The sequence below is a fragment of the Coturnix japonica genome (genome assembly GCF_001577835.2).
Source record: "Coturnix japonica isolate 7356 chromosome 12 unlocalized genomic scaffold, Coturnix japonica 2.1 chr12random439, whole genome shotgun sequence".
Taxonomy (NCBI): Eukaryota; Metazoa; Chordata; class Aves; order Galliformes; family Phasianidae; genus Coturnix; species Coturnix japonica.
Window position 1 is genome coordinate 6,485 of NW_015439694.1, and position 11,516 is coordinate 18,000.

The window sequence follows — 11,516 nt, forward strand, 5'->3', positions numbered from 1 at the left end:
CCAATGTCATCTGAATCCATCCCAATAAAACTTAATTCCTTCATGCCACTGTTCAGTTTGTTGTTCTCTTCTGCCTTTCCCGAGGTGGGCAGCCTTAGGGCCTGGATCCACAGGCTTCCTTCCCATAGCACCCAACCCATTCCTTCCTCCCCGCAGTCCCGGTTCATGCTGAGCTGGGTTCTGGCCCCGACTCCAGCAGGGTGCAGCATTTCCAATGCACAACATGGAGGAGGCCAGGCTGGCAGCTGCAGCCCCTTTCTGGGGCTGTTTCTGACATCTTGGGGCCGTCGCTGTGTTTGGGAATCATGGGCAGCCCCAGGGCTGCTGCCGGCTGTGGGGTGGGCCAGGACCTGGGATTTCCTGCATTTGGGCAGTGCCGCAGCTCTGAGGGCTGCTGCTGCTCTGGGGATGCTGCCAGGCAGGGGGTCACAGCCCATTAAGCGCGTGAACCACTCATGGCTGTTCCAGAGTCAGGCGCTGTGCCTCCTATGAGCGCATCAGCAGTGCTGCCCCTGCTCCTAAATGGGATGGCCACCCTTCACTTACTCATTCCAGCTGCCTAGAGATGTAGCCTGTCGGTCCCTTCCAGGATCCCGTGTGTTCTACTAACACTCCCAGTGCAATGTGCCATCACTTCTTGCACAGCTTCACATACAGGTCACCCGATCAGAAGACAACACCCCCCCTCTCCTGCCCCCCCCAGCGCTGTCTGCGAGGCGAAGCAGCCTCGCTGGCTCCCAAGACAGACCCGCCCTAAGAGGGGCGGGCGGGCGGCGTGACGCGAGCGGGCGGCAGCGATGGGCATGGGGTGAGATGTGCGGGATCCGCGGAGCTCGGGAGGACGGGGATGGGGAGCGGGGCTGTCGGGCTGCTCTGCGCTGTCGGGTGTAGCTGAAATGGGAGGGACGGGGTCGGAGAGGAAAAACAAAGCGAATGGGCTTCCCGGCTTCGGGCCTGCGGGAAGTGGCGTTGGGTGTGTTGGAGGAGGGAGAGATGGGGAGGTTCTGCGAGGTCTGACGAGCTGTTCGGAGCAGGAAGGTCACCGAGCAGAGCCGGGCAGCACGCGGTGCTAATGGGGAATTGTTAGAAAGATCCGCGTTTGGGAGCGGAGCGGAGCCGCTCTCATGGGATTAACGAGCCGTCGGTGCCTGGAGAGAACGGCCCGATGGGGACGCGCTGGAGCTGCTGCTCTTTCGGTTCCGCTGCGGCTTTTTTGCAATACCGACGCGCTGTGCGGATGGCCGGGCTCAGCACAACAGACACAACTCGGTTCCGCCGCTTTCGTTAAGAATAAGAGCAGTTCGGCGTTCAGAAATGCTGCTTTTGGCAAAGCACCCGGGGCTGGATGCGGGGGGACGCCGCATCCCGTGTGACTCATGGCGTTGCGTTCCTTGAGCGATGGGTTTCCACATCAGCAGCGCAGCCCGGCAGCTCATCCTGTGCCCTTCACTGGCAGCTTTCCCGTCTGTTTCTCCGCCCTGCAGCTCCGTGCCCGCTGCTGTTGAACACAAGTTTGTTCCCAGTGACGGCAGAAGGGCTGATGGCAGCCGAGACGCCTCGTCGTGCCCCCAGCAGGATGGGCACGGCTCTGCGCAGGAGGGAGATGACGGGAAACGGCTTCCTTGGGCATCCCGTGCAAATAGCAGCTTGGACTCCGCTCTTCAATAGCGGGGGGAGGGGGGAGGCTGGGAGGACCATGCGGCAGTGATGCTGTGATGGCACAGCACTGTGTGAGGGGGGCAGTGTGGGAGGCACTGCAGCCTTCCTGCATCTTGTCCAGCTGGGAGTTCTCATTCTTCGTGCTCTTGCTGTTTTCTCAGTGTTTATTTGGAGGTCATTGAGGAGCTCCAGCAAAGCATCCGTTGTCAGTAGGTTTCTCTTCATTGCTGTCCTTCGGTGGTAACTTCCTTCAGTATTTAATACTGAGCTCCAGGTACTGCAGAGGCAGGAGGGCACGGCGCTTTGGGCAGCACAATGCAGCCCCAAACACAAGCGTGTAACATCCCCGCAGTCACCTTGTGGCTGTTTATTGAGGCAATAAATGGCATTCCTTGGTAGTGCTGTAATGACATCCTTTGAAGTGCTTGGAAGCACTGTGCTTCCCCCAGGCCTGCGCTTAGAAGCAAAGCAAGCATTTTGTATGTACAAGTCAGTGTTCACTGGGATTCAAATGCTTTCTGTTGTTGGTAGTGCCAGCAGCAGTTTCCTTCTGGCTTCCTTCTGGTTTGTGTGTATGGCTGAGGTCTCCTATAGTGCTAATCTTAAAGATGACGTGGAGCTGTTAGGTCACAGTGCAGTCCTTACATTTGTTAAATCTGCCACTTCTTCCACGCACCCAGAATGACCAAATACCATCCGTACAGCTCCCACTGCTGAGGAACACGTGAAGGTGTTTCACTTTCAATTCCTTTCCAGCTGGATTAGCACAGACTGAGCTTCCCCTGCAGCGCTGCTTTCCAGTACAAATACTGAGCAGAGAGGCTGACTGCATTCATTTTCCCCTTGTTCTGCTGTGCTTGGTGCCTCTGCTTGGTGAACTCGTGCAGGAGCAAAGGGCTGGTTCACTGTAAGCACAGTTGTCATTTGGTTAATGTGTTTGTTTGGCCTTGGTACGTCAGTTCTCCAGCAGCGAGCCTTACTGGAAAAGGAAACGAGATGACACACACCCAGTGTCCCACTAATCACCCAGTGTTTGGGTAGGTAACAAGGCGGGGTGTTTCAGAACATCTCTGAGGCAAACATTGTAGTTGGCACAGCTGATAAGCAGCCATTCTAAACCGAAACGCAAACAAGATTACCGCTGTGCGCAGTTAATTGGATTCTGCTCCTAAATGAATTTCTGCCTTGAAATTACAGCTGGTGGTGTAATGGATACAGCGATGCCTGAGGAAAGGCTGTGCATCCTTCTGGGGTTAGAAAAGGGAGCAGCAGCCTTCATGGGCAGCCTCAGCCAGCAGGGACAGGACATGAGGACATTCTCATGGGCTGGGGTTGTGTTTGTTGCTGGTCTGAATGCTGCCTTGCCACTTGGTTCTCTGGAACTGAGAAAATCCACGTCCTTCTGCCCACCCTTGTTTGAAATGACAGCCTGCAAAGCATCCCAAGAGCTCAGCAGTTCTAACTGTGGAAGATGCAATTATGCTCATTTTCTGTCTCTCAATTTAGATGTTTTTAACCATATGCATCCTCTATAGGCATAGTAACAAATACAGCAGCGCTGAGCTGCACTGTTTTTCTCCTCCCTGCAGAGCCCTTTCCATATGGCTTGCATTCAGACATGAGCTTATCTCACCAAGAGCCTGTCAGAGCAAAACACAGCTGGGGTAACCCTCAGACAGGGCTTCTGCAGCTCTAGATGAGAGGAAGGCTGAGGAAGCGTGTCGGTTCCTTGTGGTATGGACTCATTAACGTACCTGCTGTAGACTCTGCTCCCATCCCAACAATGTGCTTCCAGCTTCTGTAATTGGGATGACACGATTCACGCGTCCATTCCCCACTGGAGCTGCGTTCTGTGGTTAGCGAAGCCAGTGGGTGTCACCTGCTCTGAACTTCCTCCGGTGGCAGTTTCAGGGTGTTTGGCAAGTCATGCATCAAGCTGCAGTGTATCTATGGCCTGCAGGAGCAGGGGTTTCATGCAGCTTACAGGCAGCTTTGGTACTGAAGGTCCATGAGTTGCCTGCAGCAGTGCTGGCCCTGCTGGAGCACCGTTCCCATGGCTCTCCAGCCAGCAGACCTGGGCAAAAATTGCATCCATGGTTCCTTTACAACAGGGCTTAAAAATGTGACAATTTTGGGGATTCGAGTGGCTGAGAAGGTTTAAAAATGTTCCTGGAATTGAACCTTGAATATTTTCTAAGGCCTTAAATGCATTCAGAGCATTTCACATTTCCTTCTGGTTCATGTTCATGGTTGAGGTCTCCTATATGAAAGGGGCTGCCTTGAGAGTTATCTGTGAACAGTATCCCTTTTGGATCCTGGGTTTGGTGGTCCCTTTTTAAGCTGTCATTCACATCTCATTCAGTACCTAGAGGGGTGAATCAGGCACTCGTCACCTCTCTCCCTTCATGTAAATTCATATGTGATTATCAGTGTACCATAAAGGTGAAATGGGGCTGCAGGGTGTACTGAGGACATGCATGACATAGAGCTTTCCAAATGCAAAAGAAGAGGGGTGGAAGGGGAGCAAGACAAAGCGAGGTGATAGGACAAGGCAGGGAGTCCTCCCTTTGTATTTAATTTCTATGGATCCTATGGAAAGTCTCAGTTTGTGCTGTGGCGATAAAACTGCTGGCAGGCCTTTCTTTTGTCTTCAGTTAAACTCTTGGCCAAAGTTAGCTTTTATTATGTGAGGAGAGAGAAGCAGGAAATGGCAGTGAGTGAGCTCAAGCTGTTTGTTAGCGTGTGGTTTATGCAGAGACGATGGTATATCATGCAGGAGTCTGAAAACCTGCCTTCAGAGCGGGACACCAGCAGAGCGTTCTGCTCGTGGGCTGTGGCTGCCTCCATTCCTGCGCCGTGACGTCTGTTTGCAGGATCCATGGGGTAAGGTGAATGTGTGGTTTGGCTATTGTTTGGGTTGGGTTTTTTGTTTGGCGAACCACCCAGGAGGTGTCTTTCAGCTGCAGCCCTTTGTTTGCTCATTTCCATGTATGTATGTACAAGGCGGGCGAGCGGTAACTTAGCGTGAGTGTTTTGTTTTTTTAATACTTCCAGAGACCCTTCAGGAGAGTTCATGTGTTGAAAGCAAATAAGCAAAGCAGTGGTTTCTCAGCAGAGAAGGGAACAGACTTTCTGGAGGTAGCGCACAGCAAGAGCCTTTGTACAGTGTGTGGAGTATCCCATCTCCTAGTGCTCAATCTGAGCTGTGTTTTGGCCTCTCTTGGGTACCACCTTCTATCTCCAGAAACCTCCCTGTGTTTTTTTCCAGTAGTTTTACCCATGGGAGTCCCATGGCTCTGTAATCATTACGTGCTCTGCGTCGTGATAGTGCTAGCAGATGTGTGGTAGGAGATGCTCAGGGCAGCACTCCTTTGGCAGAAAAAGGACAGATATAATTACAGTCAGGCGCACCATTAAGATATGTCAGAATTGCCAAAACTAGCAGTAGAAAACACAAGAGAAAAGTGTATTTATGAGGAGCTGCAGTGTTGACGGGGGTGTTGTTGCAGCACTGTACAAGTTCAGCACACGTTCGGGTTTGTTTTCCTGTCTCAGTGACTTCTGCTCTTTCCAGAGCTTTGCTCACAGCAGCCCAGCCTGGCAGCAGGGAAGTTCTGCTGCTGCTGCTGCAAGGTCAGTGACAAACACCAGCAGCAGTCCCACTGTGCACACTCCCTAGAAGTCCCTGGGAAGAACTTACTCATGCCTGTGTTTTGTTCCCTGGCTGTTTTTGAAAGCTTATAATTTTGGCCTGTAGTAATCACACGGTCTGTGGAGCTGGATCACAGTGTTTACGTGTGCAAACCCAGCACACCTGTGCTCTAAATGCATGTTTCCATTCAGTTCCTTTGAAAATGCATGCAGAATGCACTCAGCCGTCGTGTTGTTTGAGCAAAACTGCAGACTAATGGTTGGAATGCACCGAGTGCTTCTAAGAACTCAGTGAAAGCAATGTGATGTGGCCGTTGGTTTGTTTCCCTGAGCTTCGTTATCACCACATTCCTTATTAGAGGGAGTTAACAGTCAAGGAGGGGAGAGAAGTTTGTTACCAATAAGCCAGTGGAGGCTGTGCCCCAGAGCGACCCGTACTTATCTGCTCGCTGCCAGCTGGTTCTCTTAGCTCTCTTGTAACAGAGCTGAATTTGGTCCTGAAAGATGGACCGAACTGTGCAGGTTTCCTGCTGTGCTTGTTCATGTGTGATGGGTGGGTCTCTCTCCACCTCGTTTCCTCCATCTCTCAGATTCGTTGAGATGTTGCCCAGCCTTTGGTGAAGTTCAGCAGGGTTCTTTGGCTGCAGAAGTGAAGTGTTTGTCTTCTTCGTCATCTCTTTCCTTGGCAAAGGAATCTTTTTTCCTCGGCATTATTCACTACCAAAAAAGGCTCCTTCCTCCTTAGCTGGGAAGAGCCAGAGGAAGAAACTCTTGTTGACTGCTGAGGCCCCTTCCAACCTAAGCCATTCTGTGATTCTATGAAGTGCAAATAAAGCCGACAAGGCATGTATGCATCTTCATGTTTGTGCAGTCATGTTGCAGTTATCTGTTTGCTTTCTTGGTGGTGTTTCTAATGCAGTTTCAGTGCCTTCAGAAGGCTGCATCAGTTCCTGCTTCCTGTTTGATGTGGAAATGCTTGGTTGCAGTAACAGTGGGCAAATCACGGGCACAGAGCAGGGACATCACTAAGAAAGCCATCCTGCTGTGATTAGTGCATCACAAAATACATGCAAAAAATCATTTGGGATAATACATATCCAGACACTCACAAAACTCTTGTCCTGAATGTGTTCTTCAAGCTGTTGTAGGAATAGGGGGAGAAAAAGTGGTGGGACCTCTGCTGGGGAGAAACAAGCTTTTTAGATTGGACCTATTCTGTTTGTCAGTGCTGGCTCACAGAGAGTTGGGGTGCTCCAGGGAAGTGAGGTGAGCTCTTGTGAATTCTGGCTGGGCACAGAATGGGTTGCTTTTGCTTTCTGTTTTTAGTGCCAGTGATTCAACCTGCTGGTGTGATCGGGAACCAGAAATACTTTTCACATTGAATGTCTGGTTGGTAGCCAAGCAAAAATGGCTGGGGGATCTGGAGATGCCATTTTGTTTAAAGGTGTTAAGAGGAGGCTGAACGGGAAGAAAACTAGAGAGTTGTGTAGCCAAAGTGTCTATGAAGAAGCAAAAACAGGATGGATGTCGAAACAGCTCTCTACTGCTTATTTTAGTGTGTTTTCTTCATTTAGAGCAGCTTCCTGCTATTGTTTCCAGAACTGCTGCCTGATGCATTCCATAGGAAATAAAAATGCAGGAAACTCCAACTGCCGTGGAAGAAAGGCTTCAATTATCTCAGGTGTAGCAAACAAACCACATGAATTGAGGCTTCAAAGGTCATAGATCCCAATATTTTGCCTTTCATTTCATTATTTGCCCCCATCCTTGCCTACACATTGAATTTCTACAAAGAGGTCTTTCAGAACATTATGTAGCCAAAGAAGACCAACAAGACCAACAAGAAGACCAACGTAGGCTTGATGCTGAGCACTGAATGTGTTATACGGTTACTTTTTCCATCCTGGAGGCTGGCAGGGCGGTAGCTGCAGGGAGCTGGGTGGATGCTGGTCATTTGGTGTGAGATTGACTGGTTCTGCTGGCATCTCTCTTGCAGTTTTGGAACTCTTGTTGCGATTGGAGTGATCGTTTTTGCAGTGATCGTCGTTACTATAATTCTGTGCCTCACTTGCTCGTGTTGCTGTCTGTACAAAGCATGTCGAAGACCGCAGCGTAAGTATCTGTGTATTGCATTTCTTTTTCTCACCCCTTCACAGCTTTGAAAATTTTTTTCTGGAAGATTATATTGCCATAGAAAGGGAGAACAATGCAATAATATTTGCTTACTGCTGTGCTACGAGTGGCAGCAGGTAAACATGAAAAGCAAGCCTTTAAGTTGCTTAAAATACCATATTGGTCTTCTGAGATCAAACTTAAAAATGAGCATTTTGAAGGGAAGCACTAATGAGAAGCTGTCTTAATTAAAGCATTAGTAAGAGTATTTCAAATAAGGTATTGGATAGAGTATTTAATTAGAGTATAGCTGGGATTAGCTCGCATACAGTCACAGAAGCAGCGAACGTGTTTATGAGAAGACTGAAATCTGAGTAAAACAAAAGGATTGTTTCCTTGTTCCCTGTGCAAGAAGTAGAGCCTTGAACATTTGTAATTGTAGAATTAAGGCGAAGGTCATGAAAACAAATTGTTGCAGTTCATTGGAAAATGCTGTGCTGCAGTAAGAGAGATGAACCAATAACCTGCTGTCTGCCCTTCTCAAAGTGATGTTTATTTGACTGTTCCAAAGGGGCACAGATGTGTTAGCATACAGACTGCATGTGAAAGGAAGCTTATTTGGCAAACCGTGACAGGAAACATCTTGCCTATGGTGGGAGATCTGTGGCAACTTTAGCCTTTAAAACAGAAAGTATCTCTAAGACTAAGTAGTTTTTCCAGATCTTAGAGTAAGAAATGGATTTTTGAAAGGAGTTCGTACTTTTACATCACTGCCCCGTCGAGCCTCCGAGAACCACCAGCGCTAACCACCTTCTTTTGGGTTGTTTGTAGCTGTTGTGACCACCACGGCCACCACAACAGTGGTTCACACGCCATATCCACAGGCACAGGGAGTGCCGCCCAACTACCCTGCAGCTCCGTACCAGGGCTACCAGCCCGTGGCCATCCAGCCGCAGCCGGGGATGCCAGTCGCGCCCTACCCTGCGCAGTATCCTCCCCCATATCCCATGCAGCCACCAGGACCCCCAGCCTACCATGAAACCGTGGCAGGTAAGGATGTTTTGATAGCGGGATGTTTTAGTAATGTCGAGTAGAACGTTTTAATAATTCAATTGAAATTTCATATTAAACTCAAAGTCTTGTTAACACGTACATAGTAGTGTATGTATGCTTTTCCCATTATTTTCCTCACCTATTAGGCAAGGGGCAGTCTTTAATTAGGTCACGTGCAGGAGAGAGAGGACCTGCTGTGTCACACAGGAGCCAAACCCACTCAGCTTACAAGATCACTTGCAGATAGGCACGTTTGTGCATCCTGGCATTAATTGAACCACCTCGTGCATCTTGACAGACTTAATGGAACTGCTGCCTCGCAGCAGCTTGGCTCAGAACATCAGCTTTATCCTATTGCTTGTGCATTCCTGCACAAGTTGTTGATTTAGACAGAGAATTCTGAACATGAGCCTGACATGCCTGTTTTTCCTGTGCTTTGCTTTTGCAGCTGGTGCTGGAGCACCGTACCCCATCAGCCAGCCCCCGTACAACCCTGCCTACATGGATCCTCAGAAGCCCATCTACTGAACGGCTCTGCCACCGCGCACCGTGCAGCTGCAGTATGTTATCCTGGAAGACAGCAATCTTTTGTCTAAGTAAAGTGAACGTTAGCTCCGTATCTTCTTTGTTTTTAAGTGCTTTCAGTACTTCTGGCAGAAGTTGTTCATTTATACCTCAAGTAAATACAAAGAGAGATTGTATTCAGAAGGGGTGCTCAGAAGTAAGAACCACAACAACATTTTTTGTGCAATAATTTTATGTGTGGTAGAAAGGAATGGTCCTCAGTGAGCTGTCAAACACCCAAAGCTGTAGCGATCTCTTGCACAGCGCCGAATCACATTGAGAAGCTGTGTGACAAATGTTCTGCTTGTTTTGAGGTTGCTATAATGAGGTCAGCTCCAACCTAATACATTTCATCCATCACTTAAAAGGGAACCTTTCTTGAAACACATCTGCCTGTGGCAGGAGTAGCAAGCCGTGTTCAGTTGTATTTGGACGAGTTGCATTATTCTGTGCTGAGTAGCATGAGTTGGTCTCTTCCTTGTTTTATTTCCCAATTTTAAGGCTTAAAAACTGCCTTTGTTGGGTGTTTTCTCAGGCTGTTTTAGTTTATAGCTAGAAATTGACAATAGAACCAAACCTTCTGCCATTCCTTAGAACAAACGGATCAAAAGCTGAAAACCTGGGGGGGTTCTTCATTAAAAATATATTGGACAAAGACTTGGTTTGCTTAATAGTCACAGGTTGTTGAGTGCTTTGGAGGACATAAAACAGCACCTTAGCCATACGTTGAGCAGAAATGACTGTTGATGTTGTTCTGCATGGTCACAGTGAGGGGATTAATTTTGGTTTTATTTGGTTTTATTTGATAACAAGTCATGGTTTCTGTGTATTCTATGATGCTGTTATTTTCTGCATTGAAATGCATGTTGTTCCTTGGTGGAGCTGTATGCTGTCCACAGTATCTCTCACTGTGATGTAAGGAGTGAAATAATGTGGCTGCATCTCGCACACTGGTTGTACCTGGAGCGGCCTATGAGCCCCTTGTCCTGTGACATTACATTTGAGGTAGATTTCTGTTTGAGAAACTTCGAACTTGAATAACCGACAGTGGTGTTTTACCTCATGGGATGGGTGGAAGCTGCTGCTGTCGAAGGCAGCCTTCTTTCTTTAAGTGGATTTTGGCTTTTTTTCTATATATTCCAATTTTTATTTTTATTTTTAAAGTCTTCAGGGCATTTCAGGACAAACCTGTTCAAAGTTTTTTAGCGCCAGTGTTCACAATAAGCCACGTCCCTGTGTTACAGCCCTCTGCTGGAGTTAATAGTGTGCGGTGGGGCCAAGAGGCACTCACAGAGCAGGTGTACCTTGGATCCATGTACTCCTCCTCTTTCCTGCCCTGCAAGCCAAAAAATCAGGCTGTGCTGCCATACACTGCTGGGAGTTCTGTGATGAACTCACATTCCCATGTGGAGGATCTGGGTTATTTGTGCAGGGGAGGGCACTGAGTAACTGCAGAAGCAACCCCTTTATTGCAGAAGCACTTGCCCACGTGTGTTTGATCATACAGAAGGACAGCAGAGACTCCAGCAGCTCATTGGTCAGTGTGTGGATGGATGGGGGGAGGCAGGAGGAAGAGCAGGGTAAGGTTAAGGAGCCTGAAAACTCACAGCTTTCCTTCAGTGAACATACACTGATGATAACTACATTCAAGAGAAGAGGGAAAGCAGTTCTGCAGGTGTTAATGATTTAACCGTAGTGTCACTGTCACAAAACTGGATGTAAGAAGAGAAAATGGCCTGCTTTCCTCGCTCCAGAACTGGAAGACTGAATTGGGTCTCGTCTTAACATATAAATCAATGTCAGCCCTATGGTGTAGGACCAAATTTCATTATCATGGTGCGATCCAATTAAACTTCTTTTCTCGTAGTTAGATCAATGATGGAGAATCCGGCCCATGCATTGTCTCTTAGGCACTGCTCACGCTTTAGTCCCAGTAACCAAAGTTCACATCCAACCAGTGACCCACCACTGAAATGGGAATTCCCATTTTAAACATTGAGTCCAATTCTTTTTTAACTCTGTAAGTGCCTTTGTTTCAGAAACGTTCTGTGGAATTAAATACAGTACAGTCCTCTGCCATACGGAACTTCCTAGAGAATCGTTGTTGACTTTATTACATACTGTAAACCAGCTTTGTATGTTGTTTGTAGTTTAAGTCTTCAAAAGAAGAGGCATAAACTCTTTGCACCTTTGTAATAAATGCAGTGTTTGAAATATATTCTGTCACTTTTGTTTCCTTAGCTTGTCCAAGTATTACTTGAGCTGCATTTTAACTGTGTCTGACATCAAGCACGTTGTATTGTGAATATCACTTTTTGGTCACAGGGTATGAAATCTAATGACAGCTACGTGGCACAACACAAGAAGGAAAGCGTGAGCTCCTGGATGATGCTCTGATGGTGTTCTTCAAAGGTAATCTGAGAGAATTGCGATTAGTTAATTGATGACAGAAGACAAAATACATGCTCCCTAAAAAA

General features: G+C 48.0%; 1 protein-coding gene across 2 annotated transcripts; it reads left to right on the forward strand.

Moving 5' to 3' along the window:
- The first annotated feature begins 696 nt into the window (after window positions 1-696).
- Window positions 697-11,257, forward strand: SHISA5 (shisa family member 5). 2 transcript variants are annotated; one of them, XM_015850301.2, is made up of 4 exons: window positions 697-808; window positions 7,307-7,422; window positions 8,254-8,472; window positions 8,924-11,257. In XM_015850301.2, exons 1-4 carry the CDS (start codon window positions 798-800, stop codon window positions 9,001-9,003), a joined length of 426 nt encoding a protein of 141 aa, XP_015705787.1. In that variant the 5' UTR covers window positions 697-797; the 3' UTR covers window positions 9,004-11,257. The 2 variants fall into 2 exon arrangements, with proteins under 2 accessions (XP_015705787.1, XP_015705788.1); XM_015850302.1 differs by lacking the exon at window positions 697-808 and adding an exon at window positions 1,770-4,542.
- Window positions 11,258-11,516: the final 259 nt, after the last annotated feature.

What these genes read in the sequence shown, in the direction of transcription:
- SHISA5 (XM_015850301.2), top strand. An exon ending in AGCATGTCGAAGACCGCAGC is followed by an intron (nt 7,423 to 8,253) that starts GTAAGTATCTGT and finishes GGTTGTTTGTAG; the next exon opens with CTGTTGTGACCACCACGGCC. An exon ending in CTACCATGAAACCGTGGCAG is followed by an intron (nt 8,473 to 8,923) that starts GTAAGGATGTTT and finishes TTGCTTTTGCAG; the next exon opens with CTGGTGCTGGAGCACCGTAC.